The sequence below is a fragment of the Dromaius novaehollandiae genome, chromosome 1, assembly GCF_036370855.1.
Source record: "Dromaius novaehollandiae isolate bDroNov1 chromosome 1, bDroNov1.hap1, whole genome shotgun sequence".
NCBI lineage: Eukaryota > Metazoa > Chordata > Aves > Casuariiformes > Dromaiidae > Dromaius > Dromaius novaehollandiae.
Window position 1 is genome coordinate 63,734,263 of NC_088098.1, and position 24,191 is coordinate 63,758,453.

The window sequence follows — 24,191 nt, forward strand, 5'->3', positions numbered from 1 at the left end:
GGTAAGGTCGTGGGCTAAAAAGTGTCTCAGTGTCTTAAAGCTGTACACAAATCCTCTGTGCCCCATCTGCTTTGTCTCCCTTATACCTATGAATCCTGGATAGCAGAATAAATTGAGTGCTTAGCCTTGCTTTGCTGGTACACGCCCAAGTGAGTTTCTGATGCTGGAGTGTGTTAGTGTAGCCAGCAAGTGTTTTGTGTGTTGGAGACAGCACAAGCCTGGCTGTTTGTCTCAAATTTGATTATATGGCAGAATAAATATGCAGATTACTCAGTAACTGTAGAGAGATGACTAAAAGAAAAGTGGTCTGTTGTCCCTCTCTGAGGTGCTTTTGATTCTGAAATCAGAGTAAATGTTTCGTGCAAACACTGTCTGCTTCTCCACTCTACCTTAGTAGTAATGGCTAGATGCTAAAAATAGCTTAATGGTAATCCTTAGTCTGTGCAATTCATCCTCTAGGAATGTTCATATGGTTGTTCTGGATGAAGTCCTATTTCTTCAGTTCTTCCTCTACAGCCTCTAAATATTTTCAGGTAACTAAAGCAGCGTAGTGTCTCTATTCAGCGTGAGAAGAGACCTTCCTGATGGGATCTAGCATAATGAATTGCTGATTTGCCTGAATAAATATATGCTCTGTCCACCCTTAACACCAGCTCCATGTCTTCCCACAGGTAAGGTCTGTGGGGATGTGCTACCAGTGCCTCTGCTGATAAGAGTCAGACAGAGCCACCATCAGGTTTGTTTCTGACGGAGGCAACGCTGGCCGTGGTTTTGAGCTTGCCTTCACAGCTGTTCATAAGGAATCTGAAGGAGGTGACCTTGTCTATGCTGTAGAAACTCCTTTCACCTTCTTTCTGACCCCCTTAAAACAATAACTATCCTTAGTGTGCCTGGGTGCCTTAAAAATTGAGTTGTTGAAGTGGGTTTATTAAAAATACTGTATAATTCCATTTATTAAATCTGTCTCCTTTCTTGTCCATAGGTTCAGGCTGTGGGAGTGTGGCAATGTTAGTGGAAGAGGGGAAGACTGATACTGCTAATTACCCTGGCTTGTATCCCAGGAACACAAAGTGCCACTGGCTCATTGAGGCTCCAGTAGAGTCTATCGTAAAGGCAATAAAAGGAGAAACTGTGTTTAAACATCTGCACTAAGAGCTATTCAGGGAAGCAGTTCAATAAAATCCTGCCAGAAACATTTGTGACATGCAAGCCTGTAAACTGTAAGGTTTCCAGGTCGCTGACTCTTTGCAGGGCATATTTTGCCAATTAGGCGTTGCCTCTGAGCTGGTGTATAGAGCTGCTTTAACTGCTCCATAATGACTGTGGCAAGTGCTTGAAGTCTGTAGGCACCAATCTGATCTATAGATAGCTTTATCTTCAAGTCCAGCACAGAGTTTAGGGGGAAAGGGAAAGGTAGGGATCATGCTGCAAGCAACATAATCATTCTTTTCCTCAAGGCATTATCAGAGCCACAAAGCTACTCCTTAGCTCCATACCAAGGTATTTGCTTCCTGCTGTACATGAGCTGTGTGCTAATAGTTCCCAATCACAGTACAAGCATCCTTTTTTATTTTTACTGCCTGTCACTGTGTGCAGTGAGCATCCTACTGAACTAGTCCCATCTTGTGATAGAAGTCACATTGCTTTCAGCAGTGTAAGATGGCAACATCTTTCCTCTGCTGTCTTGGCTAAGGAGTGGAAAAATTGTTAAACCTAGGGCTGTTCAGTGGCATGCAGACCTGTTACTTGGGTTGACATTGCTGCATTTATGTGATAACTTGCTGTTTGACAAAAAATAGGAAGGTAGAAACCTCCCCTCCACCCCAAAATTCTTGAAGGCAAAGCTCTTGCAAGGGCACTCCATATGGGACATACAGACCATTTGGAAGTACACTGAGTGTTGTAGTAAAGATGTAATAAAAGTATGATGACCTGAGAAATCCCTAAAGGCAAAACTTAGGCCTGCTTGATCCTCTGCACCCCTGTTCTGTAGCTCTGCACAGAGGGAGCAGTCAGGACAGTCTGGCCAAGGTCTCCAATAGTGTTTGGATGCAAAATGTGACCCCTCAGCAAGGGAAGCCATGACCAAATTCTCCCTAAATGTAATTTTTCTCCAGTCCATCATTAACTAGGTTAAGTACTTCAGTTATTACTCCAACCTTGATGATTCCCTTTGGCTTGCCCTCTTTGCAGCTGGAGTTTGAAGACTTTGCTGTTGAACTGAGCCCAGGCTGTATTTATGATGCAGTTACTGTTTACAGTGATGCAGAAGAGGAAAACCAGTTGGGTGAGCACTGATTGCTTCAGTCTTAAATTAGAATTCACTGTAAAAACAGGCTTATTTTATCCTCAGAATGCTCTCTCCAGTAATGTGGTACTTGACATATCACTGGAAGGACAAGGTAAGTGTTTCTGCCATAACCCTGATGCTTCTGCCTTGCACGTGGTGCTATGGTTGAGCTCCACCAGCCCAGGAGTTGCCATGTCCTGGTGGAGGCAGCGCTATGCCAGGGAGAGCTGGCTGACATCGCAGGGCTAATACAGGACTGTAGCTGATGTTCTGCTGCCAGTCCAGCAAAGCACACAAGTGTCTTCCTGTACCTTGCTCTCTAAGGAGACAGCAAGAGCAACTCTGCTCTAAGTGTCACTTCTGTAGATAAACTTTAAGGCAGAGTGAAAGAATGACTGCCGACTGGTATCTAATTCCACTGAAATGGAGATGAATTCTTCATGAACTGAGCTAACACTGCTGGAATTTCACTAATGAAAAATTGCTAACCTGGGGCATCACCCAGTCGCACTTTCAAAAGGAAACATTTTTTAGTTCTTCACTTTAAAGCTACTTCAGTCTTATCAATATTAAAATTTTAGGTTAACATAAATGAAAATGTTCTTAACTCCTTGACGAGAACTATGTTTCCAGATCTTCTGTGTTTCGTCCAAACTGAAGCATGTTGCAACACTTCAGTTGCTTAAACAGCTTCCAAGCATTACATTCTCTCTAGCTGAGCTCGATATCTGTTCTTAAGGTGAAAAGCAATCTAGTGCTCAGGAAAGAAGACACTTGAGTCAAACTTTGGCTTCCTCTTCACAGGCTGATATGTGACTCAAAAGACAGATTAGGATGATGAGAGACTGGTGCTCTTTTCTCTACAGAAAATAAGCTGTATACTAGGCTTGTTGTTCTGGGTTTGCCACTGACAGGTGGTCTTCCTCCCTGTTTTGGTGGTGGTAATTTAGTTTCATGTGTTTACCAAGTGCTGAGTAAGTATTAACGCTAGAGCTCCCCTGAAAAAGAAATCTGGTTTCCATTGAAAATGAGAGCATATTTAAATAGGGAAAGAAGGTTGACAAAAGAGAATCTGGAATCTTTCAGGGGAAAACTTTCAGCATCCTGAAGCATTTCACTCAATGCTTTCCAGCACAACTTTGCCTTAGGAAATTGTGATTCTTACAGGAAAACTCCTCTGGAATATGCTGCAAGCTTCCTGTCCAGCTTCAATTACAGGACTCCCATATGCTGTGCAAACTGAGTGCTCTCCAGAGGAAGAAGCAAGTGCTACAAGTCCTTCTCTATACATGTAGCTCATTCAGGAGAGACTTTGCTTGTATCCCATATGACAGGAGATCCAGTTCTCTGTGCAGTTTTTGTGCAATGGAGAGTGCTCACACTGTCTGGGGTTACTTTTAACTCCACCATGAGAAAAACATGGATTATTTTTGTATACCCGTAGAATAGTTATAGTGCACTAATCCTGGCTGCTCCTGTTTTGTACTGGGTTTCCTTATGGAGGCAGCTAATGAACATTGTCAAATGTGTCTTCTGGAGAAGTTCCTGCCTTTAGAAAGTCATGAAGTTTCTAGATTGTCATGGGTTTTTCTGTGTTTTTTTTTCTTGAAACCTAGATTAGCTAAAGCCAGAGGTGCTTAAGTGATGATATTTCTCATCTTGAGTAGAGCCTATTCTTTCCTACAGCTAATCTCTGTGGATTCGCAATTCCTAAACCAGTACTGAGCCCTGAGAATACAATGCTGGTGCGTTTTGAAAGTGATGGGGAGAACAGCTTCAGAGGATTCAGAGCCAGGCTCACTTTTGTTCATTCAGGTTAGTACAGAGATGCTTGCTGTGTACAACAATGTGTACATCATCTGCATCTATTTTTAGATTCCTGAGCTTATTTTTTTAGACTAATCCTGCTGCAGTCTGTCAGGGTAATTTTAAAACAGAATAGCTGCTTGTGGCTGAATGCCCTTCTCTGAATAAGGGAGATGAATCAAGTTTTTTCTCTCTGAGAAATGACTAACTTCTGTTACCTGAAATGAGCAGCCTTGTTAATTCTGTCAGTCTGATACCCCCCTCCGCTTTTGAAAATCTCATTATACAGAAGAGCCTTGAACCTGGGGGTGACTATTATTGCTTCCTCATTTCATGAATGTGTGCCAGCTGCTGCTTGAGGTGGTGGTGGTGTGATGTGAATAACACTTCCCTTCCAGAGTGGGGATTTTTGTGAGGGGCGGGGGGCTGCAAGCCAGAGCTGTTGATCCAAGTCAGGTAGAGCTGACTCTTATTTCCTCTTCTTGCTTCTTCTAGAAAAGGAGAAGATTTGGGATCAACTATTGTACCAATCTTGCTTCTGAAAGATATCCCCTTGGGTAAAGAAATAAATTCTGTTTGGTTGATCTGCTTTTAGAAGCTTTCCCCTAATGTATAACAGGATTTTTCAGTGAAGCAGATGATTTCTGACCTCAAGCCCTCTTTTGTGTGCATCATGTACAGAAGAAAAACAGTGGGGAAAATGGCCTGACTTTTTCTCTGGACATGCAGCAGGTCCTCTCCATTCTGGTTGCATGCACTTCCCATCTGCAATGGGAAGCAAAGGCTGAGAGGATGGGAGATGCCTGCTTTCAGTCTTGGTCCTTGCTTCCTCCCTAAAGTGTTAAATGAAAACTTGAATCCTGAGGATATTATCTGTATTTCCTTCTCCCATCCATTCCAGACAGAGCAGACAAATTTGGTGTCACCCACGTCTTTGATCTAGCTGCATCCACCATGCAGGATTATCCAACAAAATAAGAAACTTGAATGTAAGTCACTGATTAGCTCTCTGCTGTCTTGCAGATGCCTGCAGACTTCCCATGGTTACTCCCAAATGGCTGTTCAAACGTCTTACTGGGGGCAAAGAGGCCTGCCCCCACTGCTGGCCTTGGCATGGGGCCTTTGAAGCTCCTTGGAGACTACTGGTGTGATGGGGTTGTTGTCAGCCCCATGTGGCTGCTGACAGCTGCCCACTGTGTGCAGCTGCGAGTGTCGAACGGCCAGTGTGTTGTGGGTGGCCAATGCTCTTCTGAGCTGGAGTGTGAACAGCCTTACTTGTGTAACTACCCATAAATTACATCCACATCTTTGCTTCCTCTACTATGTTTTCATTCTGCCCTTCCTCTATGACTCATTTTTAGACATGGCACTGTTTTGGTCTTGTCTGTGCTTGATATGTTAAAGTTAATGGCACTATCTGGCTTTGCTACAGCTCTGATGGCAGAGCTGATGTCAAGCACTTGCTGTGGTGAGAAGCTCTTACTCAGCATTCCTGGGAATAAGTGCCTAATTAGAGAAGACTCAGTGTGCGAGTGCTGAATAAGGGAGCTGTAAGGCTGACTGTAAGTAGCTCCAGCATGTTTGCTTTCGATATACAGATCCAATAAACCCTTTCACTGGACTGTGACAGCAGGAGACCATGACAGAGCCCTGAGAGAGTCAACAGAACAGGTAAAAAGTAAGCAATACCATATAAAACATTGACTGCACTGCATTTGCCCTTACAGGTCTGTTTGGAGGAATCTGGTATGCATAGATAATATGGTGCTGACAACAAGACAAAGTAACAGATATATAGCACGTGTTAAGGGATGAGAAAGGAAATCCAGTAACTCTGGTCTCATAGCTAACTTGCAGCCTGTAGAGGAGTGTTTTATATCTGCCTCTTCTCACCGTCACTAAAAATATAGCAGATGACTGAGTGTTCTCAGGGTCTTGCTCTCTTGGTGCTGAGCAATATTTCTGCCCATAAAAAAGCTTGCTGACTATGCACTCTTAGGGAGGGGGAGGAAGAAATGCATGTGGAAAAGAAGCAAAAGGGATTCATGCTAGACTTCTGCAAAACCTTCCTGGCTTGTGTTTGCACAATGAGAGTTTTCTCTCTAGGCTCAGGAGGTCTAAATAAGCTGTCCCAGCAATCTTTGCAACAGAAAAACTGATAAGTGAGGGATTTGTCTTCCAAGTCCTCACACCTTTTTGTTTATTTTCATGAAATATTGTCTTCTCTGGCCTGACAACTGTTAGTGGGATTTTTGTCCCTCTTCCTTTACAAGTATGCTTTCAGAAAGCACTCTGGAGGGCAGTTCTTCTCTGCCCTAACCCTTCTGGTCTTGTTACAGATGAGGTGGGTAAAAACCATCGTGGTTCATCCCAGTTTTGACATAGTGAGCTGTGACTCTGTTTCCCTGGTTCAACTAGATGTCCCTCTGGAGTACAATGCTGCTGTGAGGCCAGTGTGTTTGCTCAACAGCATCTGTGCCCTTATCTTCCTCTTCCCTCTGTGCTATGTCTGGATGGGAGATCACTGAAGAAGGTGGGTCTTCTGCTTTTGCCTATTTGCCCATTATGAGCAGAACACACTTTCCCATCTTGAATTTTATTCATCTGTTCAGACTTACCCTAGCAATTGCTCATTTCCAAGGTGCAATGAGTTTGTGTCTTAATTTGAGCCCCACTGTGACTTAAGGGGAGATCTTTTCATGTTAATAAACTGTTTAGGGATGCAAGCAATTCATATAGGAATATGAGTCACTTTGTATGGAAAAGCTTGGAATAGATAGAGCACTGGCTCCTATTTGCAGAACCTGAACTTGAGATTGATCACTTTCTGTAGCAAAGTAGTGAGCATCAGTTTCTGCCCTGGATGGGATGAACTGACGCCCCTTTTGCCAGATGATTGCCTGCAGCTAGGGTCCATACCACTTCTGAGGAAGGGGAAATGCCTCCTGCAACTAGAAGAGCTGACATATGAGTAAGCTGTAAGCAGAAGGTTTGGGCAATCTGGAGTGAAGTTGAATCCCTTTACTGAGTTGCCCAGTTGGATCTGATTTACTTTAGACATGGACAGTGGGAAATTTGTGTCTTTTAGGTGAATCCTTTCAGATATTTGTAGTGGTGAGCTTTCTAGCCCTGCAAATCATTTATGGTGTAAATATTGTGCAAGCGTGTTGCCAATTTATTTCCCAAGCAGATGGAAGAAGAGCTAGACAAGTGCAGCAGACACAGGTTCCTGTACTTGAGAATGAAGTCTGTGAGAGAAACTACTACTTAAATCACCCTGGACGGATCACAGCTAGAAAGCTTTGTGCAGGCTTTGTTTCTGCTGGAGGGCAGGACTCTTGCCAGGTGAGGTGAAACAAGAGCTGAGTGCTCTTGAAGGTGTCTGCTTTTGTCTCTAGGCAGATGTTGGTAGATCATCTGGGGGAAGGGGTGGGAGAGGATGCGGCGGTGGGGGAGGAACACTGTACATCAAATGGCAATTAAAAGCTCCAGCAGTTGTTCGTCCATTGAAAGGACAGTACTTATAAGAGCAGTAGATGCAGTCAACGTATACTGGAGTTATATGCGAGGCATAGTGCTGTTTGAAACTATGACCACAGATCTTAGTAATGTTTCTCTAGGCAGTAATCTTGGAGAACTGTGAAGGAGAGGATGTTCTGCTCTTACACTTCCTGAAACCTCTCTCAGCTTGGTGAAATATGTTCTAATTGTAGCTTGCTTGCAACCCCTTCTAAGACCCTTTCTCAATAAGAGAAATAAATTATTATGATTTCTATTGGTTTTATAAAACTTCCTGTATTTAAAGCACTATCCAGGAACTAACTAATCTCCCTGAAATCATGATGCAAGTAGGTAAGAACAGCTGAGGAAATAAACGGCAAAGTAATTTTGACCAAAGCATTGTCAAGCTTAAAAAGCAGATCCTGCTTTATACTGCAATCTTATGGCAGACTAATAAATTACATGCACCATAAAATGATTGATCCTAGTGCTCTTAAGTCTTCAGCCTGTGCTCAGTCTTTATTCCACACCGCTCTGCTGATGACCAAACCTTTAAATCAGTGTTTTCATTTCAGCTTGTGGATGAATTGTGCCAGGAGCTAAATACCCTGTTCTTGCACAGAGGCTTTTCCTTGTCAAATCTGATCTGTCACTGCTCTTTTAGCTTATAGCATTGTGGAGGCCAAACAAAATAACCGAGTCCACTGGTCTCTGCTGCTTAGGGCGGTTCTGGTGGCCCTTTGGTTTGCAACAAGGAAAACGGACCATTTATTCTTTATGGCCTTGCTAGCTGGGGAATTGGCTGTGCCAGGCCAGGGAAACCGGGAGTCTATTCAAGGGTGAGGACTTTTCTGGACTGGATAAGACTAACAATGAAAGGTGAGTTTCTTTGCCTAAACAAGGTATGTCCTGAGTAGCCCTTTGTAGAAAATAGTCCAGGTACATTGAGTCTTTTTCTGGTAGGTTTTCCGAGGAAACTTGGGAGGAGGGGAAAAAAAATACAGGTGGTGTCACTAACTTCCTGCAGGAAGTCCTCCTCTTCCTCATCCCTTTCTCCTAAACAAAACTTGGTGGAAATTGGAATGGGATCTTTTAGTAATATAACACATGTATTTAACACTTCTGCATCTCAGATTGAATATAATCTTTAGATGGACAGTTTCCTCAGTAAAAAGAAGCTGCTGCTGAAAATTCCACCCCGACTCAGGCTTTGATATACAGAACAGTTCGGGACAACACCATAAACTGAACTGGGGTGTGTGGGTATCTAGATATAAATAACACTACATTCACTCTGTAGGATAAACGCAGTAGTGAATAAGGACTGATCTTGTCTACAGAAGTGATAGGCCACTTATAACAGGAAGAGGCCCATGTCCTTAAATTGATGTTTCTTATGTACAGAAATGAGGGGAGCAAAATTGTTTTTGAGGTGACTTACATGACCTCCAGCATTGTCACACTCTTTCCTGCACCAGCCCTCTACTTCTCTTTCCCAGCAGTTTCATTCCTGCCACCCTTCAGCCAAGGGTATCTTAGCTCTGTAGTTTCATTGGCAAAAGGAGAAATCTACTGCTTCAATTTCTTTAATCTGATGGAATATTTTTTGAGAGATCCCAAAAAGCCACCAAATTGCTTCAAGCCTTTTTTCTTTTCCTCATGTTAAACAAACTGATCTGTCATTCAAGAGAAATGTTTCACTTTGGACTTTGGCTCAAAGTAGTTGCACTGGGAAAAAGCTGATGCCAAACATTTGTCTTCCAGAGTCTTATCCCTCTCCCTTGCCTGCATGTGCACACATAGAGCCAAGAATGTAGTTCTCTCTTTAGTGAATAGCTTTGATTGTCCCACAGCATTTCTTGGGAAAGAGAGGAAAGAGCTAATCCTGGACAGAGTTTTCATGTTCCTACCCATCCTGTATTTTATTATATTTCTGCTAATGGAAAATGGAGGATTTCTGGTAACAGGAATACATTTTTGCTGTATCCTAAATAAAGTGTGGTGCAGTTATGAACAGGAAATTAAAGTATATACTAAAGAAAAGAATACTGTGGATAATGCTCCATTCACTCAAGTCAGATGAGAGTTCATTCTTCTGCTTTGTACTGCTGTCATCTCACTTTTCCCTCGCAGGGTCATTCTTAGTCCCACATTGACCTAAAATAGAAATGTTAGTACAGGTGTGAACTAAGTATGAGAACCTTCTGCTAAACAAACTAAAGCTATTTTTTAAAAAAACTAATCACTTGTATAGTAGCCAGATCATGTCTACAAATAAGCTGAGAGCTGGCTGGAGATATCTTCCATTCGCTTGGATCAAATGCAACTGGCTGCTGACCATTGGCTATTAGCTGTGATGGCCTTTGTGGATTTACTGTAGGTCGGGCAGTTTATGCAGAGGAATTGTACAGCTTTAGCTGTAAATCCTTGCCAATGGTGGAGGCTTTAGTACTGCATATGTATTCTTTATATGCAACTTCATACAAAAGGTTCAAAGCTCCAAGGGCTCTTTGAGCCAGGTACTGACTGTTGGCTCCTGTATCTGACTTTCACACAAGTAAAATAGCCTTCCCATTGCAGGAAGTGTTTGACCATAATGAATGTTGCTCAGTAAGCTCTGTGTTAAACTGGCTGTAAGTGTGTTGTGCCTCTTCAGATGGTGAACAGAGCACATCGCAGGGAAGCAACGGTGGACTTGGGACCTCAGCATGGGAATGGCCAACCAGCTTGCCCACAAAGTGCACAAATTGTGGGAGAGGCACGTAAACAAGGTAGTGACTCCTTGCCTCTGTATAACTGCATGTAGTTGTCATGCACAAGGGGCTGCAGCACTTGCTTTGCAGAGGATGGAGGAGCTGACTCAGTTTGAGCAGTTCTGGACAGTGCCTGATAACAAGTGTAAGACCCTCAAACATCTCAGTGCAAATGGAGTGTGTGATTTAAAACGCTGATTTTTGTCCTCAAAAAAGTGTTGGCACATTCACTGGGAGAGGGAGGGGAAGGAGACTGAGTGTAGCCTAGAGAAAAGACCCTGTTGTGGCTAGAAGCAATATGCTTGCTCTGAATAACAGATCCATTAACATTGTTGCTACAGGTTTCCTGTGCCCTTGGCTATGCTGCTTAGTCTCCTTTACTTCTACCTTGCAATCTATGAAATGGGGTGATAGTCTATTTCTTTAATCTTCTGTCTTTTGGATTCTGAATTTCTCAGGGCAGAGACTATTACTTAAGATCTGTTTACACTTGCACTTAGCTTGACCAGAGCCCACATCATGGGTGAGGCATGCTCTCATGCTTTAATAGCAACAGCAGGCTTACAAACAATCCTGTCTTCTTGATGTGCTTCCTCCTGCTTATTAAGCATTTAAATGTTTCTACACAATTGATGTTGTGATCCTTTTGGAAGAGTGATGAAAAGACTGAAGTACCCTCAAGGAGCCAGGTGACACTAGCTCTGGTGACAAGTCAGTGAATGCTATTGTTCATGGCTTTAAAAAGCAATCTGTTTGGGAGGGAATGTGTTACCAGCTCTGCTTGCTGACTTGTGCAGTAAGGAGGGTGTTGGCATGCAGTGTGTGTTCTCCTGTTCTTCTAATTGGCATCCTTGCTGGCGCTCTGAGACATCAGGCCACTGAAATAAAAATAGGCCCCCTGAAGTGATAATGCAACAGGAGGTGGGGATGCTTTCCTTCCCTGGGAAGGCGAAGCACTGTGGGAGGAACGTCAGCACAGCACCCCAGTGCTGAACTTGTAGAAGCTCTGGAAAAGCACCCAGGCTCCTGCCTCAACAGCAGCAGCTCACCCATGGGTGAGCTCAAAGTTGAGGCAAGCACAAGGTGCTGGAATGACCTGAATTGAGGGTGACCCTGAATGCCAAAACAGTTCTTAAAATGAACTGTGGGCAAAGCTGTCATGCCTTGATGTGGTCGGCTTTACTGTCCTTCCCCATGCCTTTGCTGCCCTTCCCAGCTGTCTTCTGCAAGTGCAGGGCCTGGTTCCTCCCAGAAGGATGGAGCATGTGTGTAGGAGCCCTTGCCTCACCCTTGTGCGAAGGTGTGAGACTAACTCCTTGCTTTTTAACCTTGATTATAATGGTAGAATTATTTTAGGCCAGCTTTTCTGGAGGAAGGGCACCCTATCCATAATTCAGCTTGGCTGAGCTCTCTTCCACTGTGAGTCAAGCCAAGTTGTACTTCCTCGCATGTACCTGGGCTTGTATGCACCCTCATAGTAGCTGCATCTCTGCTGTGCAGTGCTGTTCATGCCATAGTACCTCCTTGAGAGAAAAATGCTCCTCTCCTCTCCCTTTGGTGCTTCAAGGATTGCCAGGCTGCCAAAGGGCTCAGGTCTCCCTCTTCCCTCTCCCCCTCTGTTCTGTTGGCATCTGTGACAGGTACTCAGAGACAGTTGCAGGTGCCAGTGCCTCATCCTAGCAGAAAGCTCATAAATGTTGGTGTAGGAGGAAACATAGTTGCACAGAATTAAAGCTGTTCTACAGAGGGTATGACTTTAAAAATTGCTGTCTTGAGAGGCAAGCAACCCCATTATGCTAGGTACTAAAGGGACACACAGTTCTCGTTAGTGATCTTGTTTTCTCTCCTCCTGCACTGCTATAACTACTCAGATGCTTCCAGATATTTCCCTGTTGATTTGGTCTCTTATTTAACAAGTGTTGAATCTGAGTGTGCTGTGTGTGCAAGCTAACCCAGCTCTGTTGCTGTGTTTCTAGAGAACCAGAGAATGTGCAGACAAAAGCATGATATTTCATAATATTTCATAACTCTTGTCAAAGGCTGGTCACAAGGTCAATATTAAAAAACCAAACCACGATTCTTCCAGACTCAGCAGTGAGAACCCTTGAGCTTGGTTGGCTTGTTAGCCTGGGTGCATGGCCAACCTGCTATCTGTTTTCCAGGCACTGATTTGAATCACAGTTCAGAATGATGCTCTGACTGAATTTGCAAGCAAGTCTGCTTTTCTCTAAGGCCTGGCATCTCACCCTGTTGCACTCTCTAGCTTGCCTCTGCTGCCTGGGTTTCTGAGCCTAAGGTGGCAGGACTTACCTTTTGACACTGTACACTGAAATTCCTATAGGCTTTTGCCAGTCTGCATATTGTAATCTAAATAATGACTGAATATTGCTGATGGGAACGCTTTTTTTTTTTTTTTTTTTTTTTTTAAAGGCCAGTGTAGGGTTAGACTTGTGAACAGATCCATTCATTGTTGCTGATTAAGTGTCTCCCATTCCAATGGTGCCAGTAGCTATGCTTTTGCCAATTATATCAGAATATTCAAAGTTCCAGCAGGCCATCACCGTTTCCTGCTGATTTTATTTACCTTCAATCATGGGCAGAACTGGCAGACTTTGTAGAAAGGTCTTACTGTCTTCTTGATGCTTTTATCTTTGAATTGCACATTTATTCACAGAATGCGTGTCAGAAGTGGAGTCAGAAGAGCCCAGGGGCTTTATCTCAGCTCCTTCCTCATCAGGATATGTGGGAAGTGGAGAGCTCTCACATGCTCTGAATGTGTCTGATGGGCATGGCAAAGATCATAGTAAAGCATCTGTCAGTACCAACATCACTGAACTGCCAGGAGGAGTTTCTTGGAATATATGAAGAGAGCCAAAGAGGAAGAAAAGTGCTAGGTAACAATAAATAATCCATTTGAGGCCATTCAGTCCTAGAAATTTTTCACTTTTGCTTGGGCTGGTTTCAGAAAGTATTTCATCTCCAGTTGTATGGCTCTGTTGCAGCCTTAAATTAAACTTCAGAGCCCAGGCTATCTGGGTGTAAAATTGGCTTAATCCCCTCAATCCCTTTGTGAGCATACTGTGTTGACTTGATGAGAGAGTAGTCCTCTAGCACAAATGGTAAAAGATGCTATGTAGAAATAAGCTGTGGTATTCAGGCAAGCTGTGTTATGGAAGAGACTTGTCCATACAAGTGACCTGTGACCTCCTACACTAGCAGCTTCTTACTCAAAGTCAACCCACTTCCTCTGTACCCCCAGAAATCTCTCCACCTACAGTGAAGTGCAAAGACAGTATGTATTACATAAGTCTTGGAAATGGAATAAATGACGATGTTAAGGTCAGGAGTAGGGGTGTGACTTTTGCACTAGAAGATGACGTATCTTCTCTACAGAACACTATGGCCTTCCCATGTGTTGCTCCTAACCCTGCCAAGGAACAGCTTGCTCACTGAAATGTGGGTCTAAATAGCACAAGCTGCAGAAGAGAGACTAAAGAAAAATAAAGGCAAGAGATTTAATGCTGTTCTACAGAAAGCTTAGATTTTTCCGGAGGCCTCTGTTCACAGGTGTGCATGCACACTGTATACAGTGATCTAGTTAAGTAAAACCAGGCTGGAGGGGTGTGTGTGGCTGGGGCAGGAGCACATCAGGTGAATGCTCTCCCACTGCAAAGTGCAGGGATGGAATGCTGCTTGCTTCCTCTTTAAAAGGCTCTGTGTGCAGAGCAGGGGAAAAGGAGGAGAGATGGAAAAGTGGGAGAGAGAGAGGAAGATGCAGGGCAGTAACATACTCCTACATCTGTTTGAAATGGCAACTCGAAAACTGGCTTTCTTGACTACTGTGCAAACTGTATAGCATGAAAATACTTATGTATAAATAAAATCAATCCTTTCCTTTACTGTGTTGGAGTCTTGGGACAGAAGGGAGAGCAAACATACCTATACATGCACAGGTGATAGGCTCTAATTTAGCTACTACTACTGAAACATTGTAAAGTTGTTGTAGTATGTTCCTAGCCATGAAAAATGCGAACAAAGATGTCAGTGTCTGAAGGGGTAAAGAACAAAACACTGAGGCTTTTTATTATTATCATAAACAGCAGAGAAGGGTTAGTGGCTTTACACTGCTATGGATGGCAGGGGAAGGTGACTAAGGAATGCTTAGTTCCCAGTTTTTACAACATAGGGAGTAGGGGCATCTTGAAAGCAAAAGGAATTAGTTGGAACGCATCGACACAAAATGTAAATGGTGTGGGGGGGAAGTAATTGGAAAGGAATGGTGGAAGAATGCTGAAGGCTACATCTTGCAGAGGTTGTATTAAGTGTGCTTAAAAATCTCCAACTTGAGAAAATGTTCCTTTTCCTAATATCCCCTTTCCCTCTGCATTGTCTTTGTATAGATGTAATTTATTGTGATTATAGAACTTACAAACTAGTTATGTCGAAGCATTTTTCCTGGACAGGCATCCACACTGACATCCTGGTAGACACAAGGTGCAGTTGGGAAATCCACGTGAACCGTTGGGAGGTAGATGAGTTCTTTTGGTGAATTTGAATGTCTGGAACTTGTTCTCCAAATATCGTCACAATTAAGTAATGTCTCTGCAGGGAACATTTTTTGGATAATGGCTCTTCTGTGTAGACCTTGTCATCTTACATCCCACCAGTAATGATGGCAAATGCTCTAGGGAAGAGGGCCTGTTTAACTATACCCTGCTTGTAGATGAGGGTTTATGTGCATGATCATCATTGCTCTTGGATTAGAAAAATATCCCTGCCCCACTCCAACCCCAAACACTTGGACAAAAATGCCTTTTTATAACCAAATAAACTAGCAATTTTCCCAGGCAAAGACTTTTAGATTAAAGGAATGTGCTAGGTGTATTTTTTTGCTTGGAAAAAAATCTTCAGTATAGCATGTCAGTTCTCTCTGAGGTGGGAGAGAGAGGGGAAATGGAAGATGCAGTAAGGAGCTCTTAGAGCACTTCACAGCTATCCTCCTCCAAGAACTTATTTATAAAAGCATACATAAAAAATTTCTGAAAGTAGGCCTATTACATCTGAGAACAACAGTTTAAGTATCATAACTATTTATATGCAGGATAGAGGAAAATACTATCAAAAATAAGGCCATCACTCAAGCTTTCCCTCTGAACAGGAGCTCCCTTGAGCTTCCTCCAGCACACACTCAAGGCTATGATGTAATAGCATTTCCTATGGCTGGCAGTTTTTCAGGTTTGGATATATTCGACTAGATTCTTATACCTACTCCCCTGCCAGCATATAGAAACAGCCTGACTTCTTTCTTTTTTTCGTCCTTGGAGCCAGGGAGCAACTGAAGTCAGCGGGTGACTGTCTCTAAACCAGGTCACTTTTACTGAGAAACTCAGAATATAGCCTTGGGTTTTAATGTCAGCATGAGTTAAAACTTTGAGGATGATTGCAGGATGGGGGAGAACAGGGTTGGAAAATTCACAAACCCCCCAAAATAATCCAAAAGCAGTTTAGCAGGCTTAACAACTGAAAGCACCTATCAATGGAGTCTCTTTTCCCTTTGCTCACATTTTCATGGTTATCCCTAGGAAAAAAGAGTTTAATTGTAGAATATGCTATGGTTGAGACTTTGTTTTTTGCTTTGTGCTGCAGATGCCACTGGAGAACTATGGCCCAATAAATATCCATTATTCAGCTTGATTTCCTGGACTTCCAGACTGAAAGAAATCTAATTGTCATGGCCAGCTGATGGCATATAAAGGACTTGGACTAACCAGAGTTACAAGGTGAGAGGGAACTCACCTTAACGCTGGAGTGGAAGAAACAAGCTGAACTGTTCCTGTGCAGATAGATGGGGACTTCTACGTGGCACTCTTCCGCACACTTAGAGGGTCTGCTGATAATACCTGCAGCTACTTTAGTTAGCTCAGTGTCTTTCCCTTCCTAGAAATGCTGTTGCAATCAAATGTGTGCAATTAATTGTGACATGGCTGTAACTTGGAACAATGCAAGTCTGTCTGGGTTGCTTTTCCCAGGCTTGAACTCACAGCATGACAGCTTGCTGTGTACAACAGAAGTTGCGTGCCAAACAGGAGGCACAGGTCATATTGATGAGGCCAAGGAAAGGGAAGCTTTTTCTACTGCTCTGAGTGAGAGGAGATACCTACCCACCCTGACAAAGGAGTTACTGGGGAAGTGAAGGTGTGCAAGCCTCTTATGCATCTGGAGCAGGAAGCATAGAGTGGAATTCTAAAATATCCAAGAGCTCATGGATATAAGGTTCTTAAAGAATCTCATATAAGTGAGACCAAAGTCACGGAAGTGACTTACTCCCCAGGGGGAATGTGGATGTCCTGCAGTCCTGTGGGCATCACATAATGTCTTGTATGAAAGACCTGCCCATCAGAGCAGGGACATCTTCTGAGCAGTCCAAGTCGTGCAATGGAAAAATAAATCAGCCAGTGCCACCAGAACATGCCTGAGTAGCTTTCTTGTATGATCTCCAGGTGTTTGCCACTAGTGCTTCACAGTGGTTATAATGGGTGTCTCTAACCAGTAGTCTGGAGAAGGCCTCGCATTTTGGTTATAAACATAGCAAGCTATTTTCTGGAGTTGTGCTGTCCGGTGTGTGAATTAAAAGCACAGTGTCATCAGGAGTTCATTAAGAGTCTTTTAAAAAGGAAAGGTTCTGCCTTAGTGGGCTCAGGAGAAAAATGGGAAAGTGGAAGGTTCAGATTCCTATTTTGCCTGACCTATTTTGCAGGCAGATTCTGTGGTGTGCTTTGCCCTATCCCATAAAATCATGAGTTTCAGTGGTGACAGTGACCTTCACTTCCAGAACTAAGGCAGCCACAAAAGGCTTTCTCCTGGCTTACTCTGCCCAGGAAATGTCACATGGTAAGTCTGCCATACTTTTTTTTTTCTTTTCTTTTTTTTTTTTTTTTTTTGTGAGGAGAGGAGGGCGCGGGGTGTGTGCGTGCATACCAAGAGTCTAAAGAAAGGTCATTCCAAAACTAAGAGAAATACATAGTTCTATAACACAACATGCTGTTTAGATGGTGTTTTGAAGATGTGAAGTGATGTATTAAATATTTAGATTCTCAAAACTACCTATTCCAGAGGGAAATGGCTATTGAGAATATGAGATACAGAAGGAATCTTGAGCGCTGATGATTAAATACATAAGTAGTAATCTAACTTCTGTGCTCATTCCCTGCTATAAACCTGTAAACAAGAGATACTGGCTTAGACGTCTCTTTGTATGCCCCTTGCCATTCTGCTCTACCAAAAAAAAAAAAAAGCATCCCCTGTCCCCACAGTCTCTATTATTACTATCTCTCTTCTGCTGCTTCATCTAGTAGATGCTGCTACTGTCAGGCACTGCTGATACCTCTGCCTCACACAAAGGAAACTGTGCAGTTAATTGAGGTCGAAGTTTTAAAGAATAATAATAAAAAAAAATCTTCCATTTCTTACATATTTCTCTTCCTTCCCAAGCAAGGGTACAGCTGGTGACAGAAGCAGTCACTTTTCTCTGTGGATAGTACTACCCTGGCACCATTAAGCAAACTAGTGCTTTGATATCTCAGATCAAAGAAACTCAGACCTGTAAGGAAGCGTCCAGTCTGAATCTCCTGGTGTCGTGGAAGTAAACAGCTCTGTGTTCCTAGCAGCCTGAACCATTTTTAATCTCCTTCCCCTGACCCCTCTCTTCCTGTCTTTTCTGCACTCCTTGTTGTGTGAGTGCGTCTGCTTGTCCATTGTTTGGGCAAGTGTGTCAGGCTTCAGAACTAAATTCTAGCATTTAAATTTCTCTCATTAAAATTCATCAGACTTTCACCTCTTCAATTATGGATGGAGAGAGGGGAGCAACACTATCTGATTAAACACCTGAAGTTGAAAGTCTGTGTGGTACGAACAAGTAGGGCTCTCTTGCAAGGGGAGAGAGCAGGTCTGTTGCCCAGGGTGTGTTAGGTGGAAGTGGCCTGGACTCGAGCAGCTCTTGACTTCTAGTATTCCTCTCTAGACCTACTCATGGATGTATCTGAGAGGAGACTTCTTTCAATACCTTTTTTTTGCCTCCTTTTCCTTAGCACTGTGTCTTAGTACTTTTCTCATCCCAGTTTGAGTGGTTACTGCTGGGAGTACCAAAGCTGCCCTGGCCATATGGGCCTCAGGATCTTTGGGTACTGAAGTGGTGCTTGAAATGGCTTCTTGCCTTTCTGGGTCATATGTATCTCAAACCCCACACAGACATTTAGGCTATTAATTTAATCTCACTAAAGCATGAGAGATATACATTCACAGAGAGTATAAGAATAATTTGACCATTGAACTAGGCTTCAGCTCTTTAACCTGGACAGGGAGTGATGTTTCATAGGCCATTGAAGACTTACCTGTGGAGATCTCAGAGCTGACCACGGTAGTGTTGGTATCCACTAATATCTTTGAGTAACAAATGTCTTGGATTAAAAAGTCTGTTCCTGAAAATAATAAGTGTAGGGGCTGTGTGTCATATTGTACTTGGTGACAACTACAACTGCAGCTGTTGTTCTTGCCCCCTAGCAAACTCATGCAGCTTGAAAAAATCATCACCATGTTCTCTAGCAGCAGCTTCCTGACCCTGCATTTCAAGACCGATGAATCTATGGGACACCGAAGCTTCAAAATCTTTCTTATAGAAGTGGATCAGCAGCCAACCCAAAAGAGCTGGGACTCAGAAGCCAATGTAAATTAGGCTCTGGGTCTTCCCTTGCCTATTCCAGAAAGTCATCTTGTTGTTAAAATATTGTTGAAGGTTGCAGGCCAGAACATCGGTAATGTTCATCATAGTGCTACTACTGCCCCTAAAGCTATTGTCCTGAGACCACTTGCAGATACTCTTCTGCACTGAGGTGGATTCAAAACTCAGTGCTCATTCCAGGCATTTCACCTTAGAGGGTAGGTCTTTTAACTCCACAGTTCGCACTTTAAGACACACACACACACACACACACACACACACACGCATGCAGAATGAATGATCTTTTGTAACTGGCCTCTGATTAATTGATAACCATTATCTGGAACCTGACACTATAAACAGGAAGTAGAAAGCCAAACAGTTTCATCTGCCTGTGCTAATTTCTTCTTCAGAGCTTGGCTATTCTTACTATAATGGGTCATGTCTTTTCCTGGGGCATGCAGAAGGGATAGAGGAGCCTATTATAAAAATGTTAGGTCCCATGGCACAGTCCAGGCTATCACTGAGAGTGAGGAATAAACGATTTGTTGTGCCTTAGCCCTTAAAGTTCTCAGTAGATGAACCAGCTCTTCCAATGATAATTTTTTAATTGATTTATTTCTTGTTAAAGTTTTTTCCTGGACTCACCCTCTGCATTACCAGTTTCTGAGGAAAGTAAATGCTGTTCTCTTCTGGGTTTGTTTCTTTCCTTTCTCATGCTAGCACCTCTTGTGATCAGAGAAAGCTAGAGGTGTGGGATACAGGTTATTTATGTGCAGAGTACAACTTGTTGTTACTGAAACTGGCTGGGAACATTTTAGTGAACTAGTTTTGGAAAATGGAGACTTACTGTAATGGTAACACTTCATAAATATTAGTTATGACTAAAAAAAAAGTTTCAGGAAATGCTTCTCACCTGCAGAATGTGACTTCCTGAAGAATCCATGCAGAACCACTTACAACATGCTGGCCAGCATGTACAAATTTGGGAGATCAAGATTCTGGTCCTTGCTCAACTGGTATTAGTTGAGGTCTTTATTTTTTGGCATAGCACTTATGGGCAATTTTTTGTCATTTTGAAGAGGAAGTTAGAGCACCTGTCTCTAGCACTGACACTTTAATCCCACCGGAGGGCTATTGGTGTTTCTGTTGGACACAGCCATCCAGAACAAGTCTGGTGCTTTGGTGTTTGAGCACCCAGCCATGTCTAATTAAAAAAAGACTAACAATGGAGAATTACTTCCAGAGAAATGTAGATTTCCAGTGGCAGATTCATTCCCTGTGCTCAGACCTGAGACAAGCACAGGAGCACTGGGGGAGCAGCACAGGGAGCTCAGGATGGCCGAAAGCAGCCTGGCACCCCATTGTGCTGGCCTGAGCTGGCCAGTCCACGATATGAGGATCAATGCTGCTGTGGAGGCTTTCTTCTCGATGAAAAGTGAGTCATGACAGCTGTACCCTGCAACTTCAGGTGGGTGAAGCTTTCTCACCCCAAAGCATTATAAGGGCTGGTTAGCCTGCAGACCAAGACAATTTCTAAGCCATCTTATCAGTCCTGACAAATACTGCTGGGGTCACCGTTTCCCACCATTTCCCCGAGCTGCCCTCCTGCTGCTTGAACCTTCCTGAGTAGCTTCATGTTAGCCTCAGTTAGCCCTGGCAAAGGTGGCAGTGAGGGGGAGTGTGGGCTTTAGCATGCACCATGGAATTAACGTATGTACACAGTCCTGGGGGAGCTTGGGAAAACGCTGACACCTGTATTACGTCCCTGATACAGCACCAATTAGACTGAGCTACCATATGCTGCTGTTGAATCTTCATTTTTGTTGTGTGTGGACATCCACGATTGCGGCAGAGGTCTTCAGCATTTCATCAAACTTGTTGCACAGCCCAGATCTGTAGCTTCAGGATAAGCTCCAGCCATGTTAGAGTCCGGTTTCTGGGAAGGTGAGTGACTGATTTGCCTCTGGACTCCTTTTAGCAGCAGCAGCAAACCTTTAGAGGTGGATATTAAAGCTCCCTGTAGGCATAGCACAGAAAACAGTGACCACCTGGACTGGGATTTTCAAAGGTGGCCTTGCGAGGTAATGTTCATGAGTGCTGCTGGCAGCGAATGTTACAGTGGACTTCAGACTCTGCCTGTTGTTTGTTGAGTTATGCCAGTGTTGCACCTTCTTTTTTTTTTTTTTTTTAACTGAAAATGTACTTGTTCTGTTTCTTCCTTGCCCGGTGCTCAGATGGACAGAATAGTTGTGAGGAAAAAAAAAAAAAAAAAAGCTTGTTGCCAAACGTAGAGGATAACCCCGCTGTGCTTGTGAAAGCTGTGTATGCCCACTATGATTTCAGTGGATTTCCTTCCAGAAGTGATATCGCACCGTCAGAACTGCAGAAACCACTCAAGCCAGGTACTGCATGGAGCCCAGGTATAAGGACATTCAGCTATGTTGGGATTAATGCTTATAAGATGACTCTGACATGGGCCACTGTGTTCAGTGTGTGAGGGGTATTTATGTATCTTACACACACAATGAGGGATGCTAAGATTAAAAGAAACAGCAAGCCTTTGGGGAGGCTTGCATCTTCCAGCTAAAATACAGTATAAAAATTAGCAATGCTTCTGCTGTCTTCAGTGGGTTTTGAACAGGCTCCTCTGAACATAAACTTGTCTGTGATTTTAATAAGGTGTAAGAGCAGGCTAGACTCTATCTAGAGGTTAGCAAAGATTTCCTATTCTACCTGTCTTCCCAACCTGACACAGCTGTGCTATTAACATTAAAGTCAGAGGGCCAAAAGTAGGTGTGTGTTTCCCGGGAGAGCTGTCCTTTTCTTTTTTCTCTTCTCTTTTCTCTTCTCTTTCCTCCCATAAAGATTCGTATGTACAGCACTAACATGATATGCATCTCAGTCAGTAGCAGAGCAATGTGTCTGAGGTAGGGGGGGCTTGAAACTAGCAGAAAAAGCTTGTATGTTGCCTGTGCCCTTTACCTAAAACACCCAGAAGATTCTTAGTATAGGGATGTTTTGTTGCAGCATGTAATTTAGATTTTATACAACAAAGTGCAATGCTTGAATATAGCTAAGAGAAGTTATTCTTCCCAATTAATGTTACATGCAACTTGGGGCAGGAAGGGTGGGAGGGAAAGGAGAAGATCTGAAGACGAATGTTAAATAATGGGGAAATGAGATCAAAATTGCGCTGGTGCACACAGACAGAGAATACTGAATAAGGAGGCTACAAGCATATAGACCTCACCGTGCCATGTTAAGAATACCCACAAAGAAAATATCGTAATCCTTCTAATAACTGAGTAACTACATGCACAGATGATGGGAGGTTTCTGCCCTCAGGGAATGAGGTCCAGGGGCAAACTGGCCTGAGAAAAGTGTCTTCCCCATCCCGCCACTCTGTGCTCCTTTGGAGGGTCTCCCCTCCCATCTTCTCAGAAGATACCTTCAAAATATGTTCAGTTTGACCATGCTGTGGCCTTGGACATTGATACTAGAAGAAAGCCAGATTTCTTTGACTCATTAAAACAGCGCTCTTGGGCATTCAGAGAGTACGGTGAAAGGACATATGCATTATTAAAGCTCTGGCTCATCTCTTTTGTGCTCTTCTTATGAAATATTTGTGGGCGGATAAAGCAGTGAATTAAGAGGCTAGAAAAGAAGGGGACTGAGAGGCTGTGCCTGGTGCTGACATGGCTTTGCTTTCTGACACAGGAAATTCGGTAGTGGTAATTTGTTTACCAAAGGGAAGGGAAAAAAGCATGGACACAAGATGCTTAGCAGGAGGATGGGGAGCAACAGAAGCTAGCGGTAAGGACATTAATCTGACATGAGGGAGAATGTACGACCCATCAAGAGCAGACAGCTCAGGCCAGTGGGGCGCACCTGGTGGGACTGCTCCCCCCGCGTTGCCTGCAGCATGCGAAGCACTTTCCAAGCCAGATCCAGGTTGCCTGGTCCAACAGGGGAAGGCCCTGGCTGTGTGCTCAGGTACCTCCTGGTGACAATGCCTCCTTGGCATCGCTTGGTGGTGGCAAGGAGAAGCCACCTTCCCCGTCACTGAATTTCAGAGCAGATAGCCACAATTTCACTACCCCTAGTTAGTGCCGCACCAGCCTGGAGGTGTGGGGCACATGTGCCTGACTGTGACTGCTGCAGAGCTTGCCTGCGTCCTGTCCTGCCGGCCCTCAGCCGAAGTCTAGTGCAGAGTGTGGCAAGAAAGCAAGCTACTAGCTGGCTGGAGATTAATCGGTGAGAGCTGACATGGTGGCGACAGACTTGGAGATGGTGCCAGAAGGCGTGTTGGTTCCCATCTATGCCCTGCAAGAGGATTTCGTCCCCGGTGGTTTTGTTCTCTCCTAGGGGCTTGGTTGCCCCTTTATAAAAGCCCACCAGTTGCACTCCCCTCGGCTCCAAACTGCACTGACTGCAAAAGCCAAGCTGGCTCCATACCACTGCCTGGGGAGAAAGACCCATTCTCCTGAAACGTATGAAATACCATTCCGTGCAACAGTGTATAACATACGTGCAAAAGGAAGTCATCCCCAAGCTGAGGTCTGTCCCTAAAAGTGCTTTGAATGGCTACCTGGAGCAGCTGCAGGGCAGTTAATACAGTGTTAATCCTAAATCTATAGCTTTTGTCATCTTGTTTCCCTTACACTTCAGCATTTTCCAAAGGAAGAACTCAGTGCCAGGCTGCAACGGGCAGACAGCTGGCTCCTCTCCCCTGCTACGAGGCCTGTGTGAACTACTGGGGACAAAATACTGGGGCAGCTTCTCACACGGTCTGTAACCAAAGGGGTGGGAATGCTACACTGCACACAAACATGTACCTGCCCAGGCCAGGATTCAAACCATGCCCTCCCCACGCTCACTGGATTTAAATGCTTTTGGCACCGCTGACAGCTGGTAACTCTTTGTTTCCTCTTTCCCCCTCACTCCTCTTTCCCTCCTTTGAGGGAAATTCTGGAGGGCCACAGGTCTGTGGGATGGATGGAGGGGTGTTATGAGCTGATCGGTGCTACTGACAATTGCCGTCCAGAGTCACCCACAGTCCTGCACCAGGATTTCTGCCTGCAGAGACTGGATTTCATCAATCACAAACCAGGAAGTTTGATTA

The 24,191-nt window shown here is 43.8% G+C and overlaps 1 protein-coding gene across 1 annotated transcript in view; it reads left to right on the top strand.

Annotated features, from left to right (window-relative positions):
• OVCH1 (ovochymase 1) overlaps nt 1–24,191 on the top strand; it is a 47,487-nt gene that overhangs the window by 17,131 nt on the left and 6,165 nt on the right. The window contains 11 exon segments of the mRNA XM_064509204.1: nt 672–712; nt 714–813; nt 983–1,113; nt 2,194–2,287; nt 5,120–5,217; nt 5,219–5,301; nt 5,695–5,767; nt 6,436–6,567; nt 6,569–6,633; nt 7,294–7,441; nt 8,320–8,476. Of these exon segments, the coding sequence (XP_064365274.1) occupies nt 672–712; nt 714–813; nt 983–1,113; nt 2,194–2,287; nt 5,120–5,217; nt 5,219–5,301; nt 5,695–5,767; nt 6,436–6,567; nt 6,569–6,633; nt 7,294–7,441; nt 8,320–8,476 (1,122 nt within the window).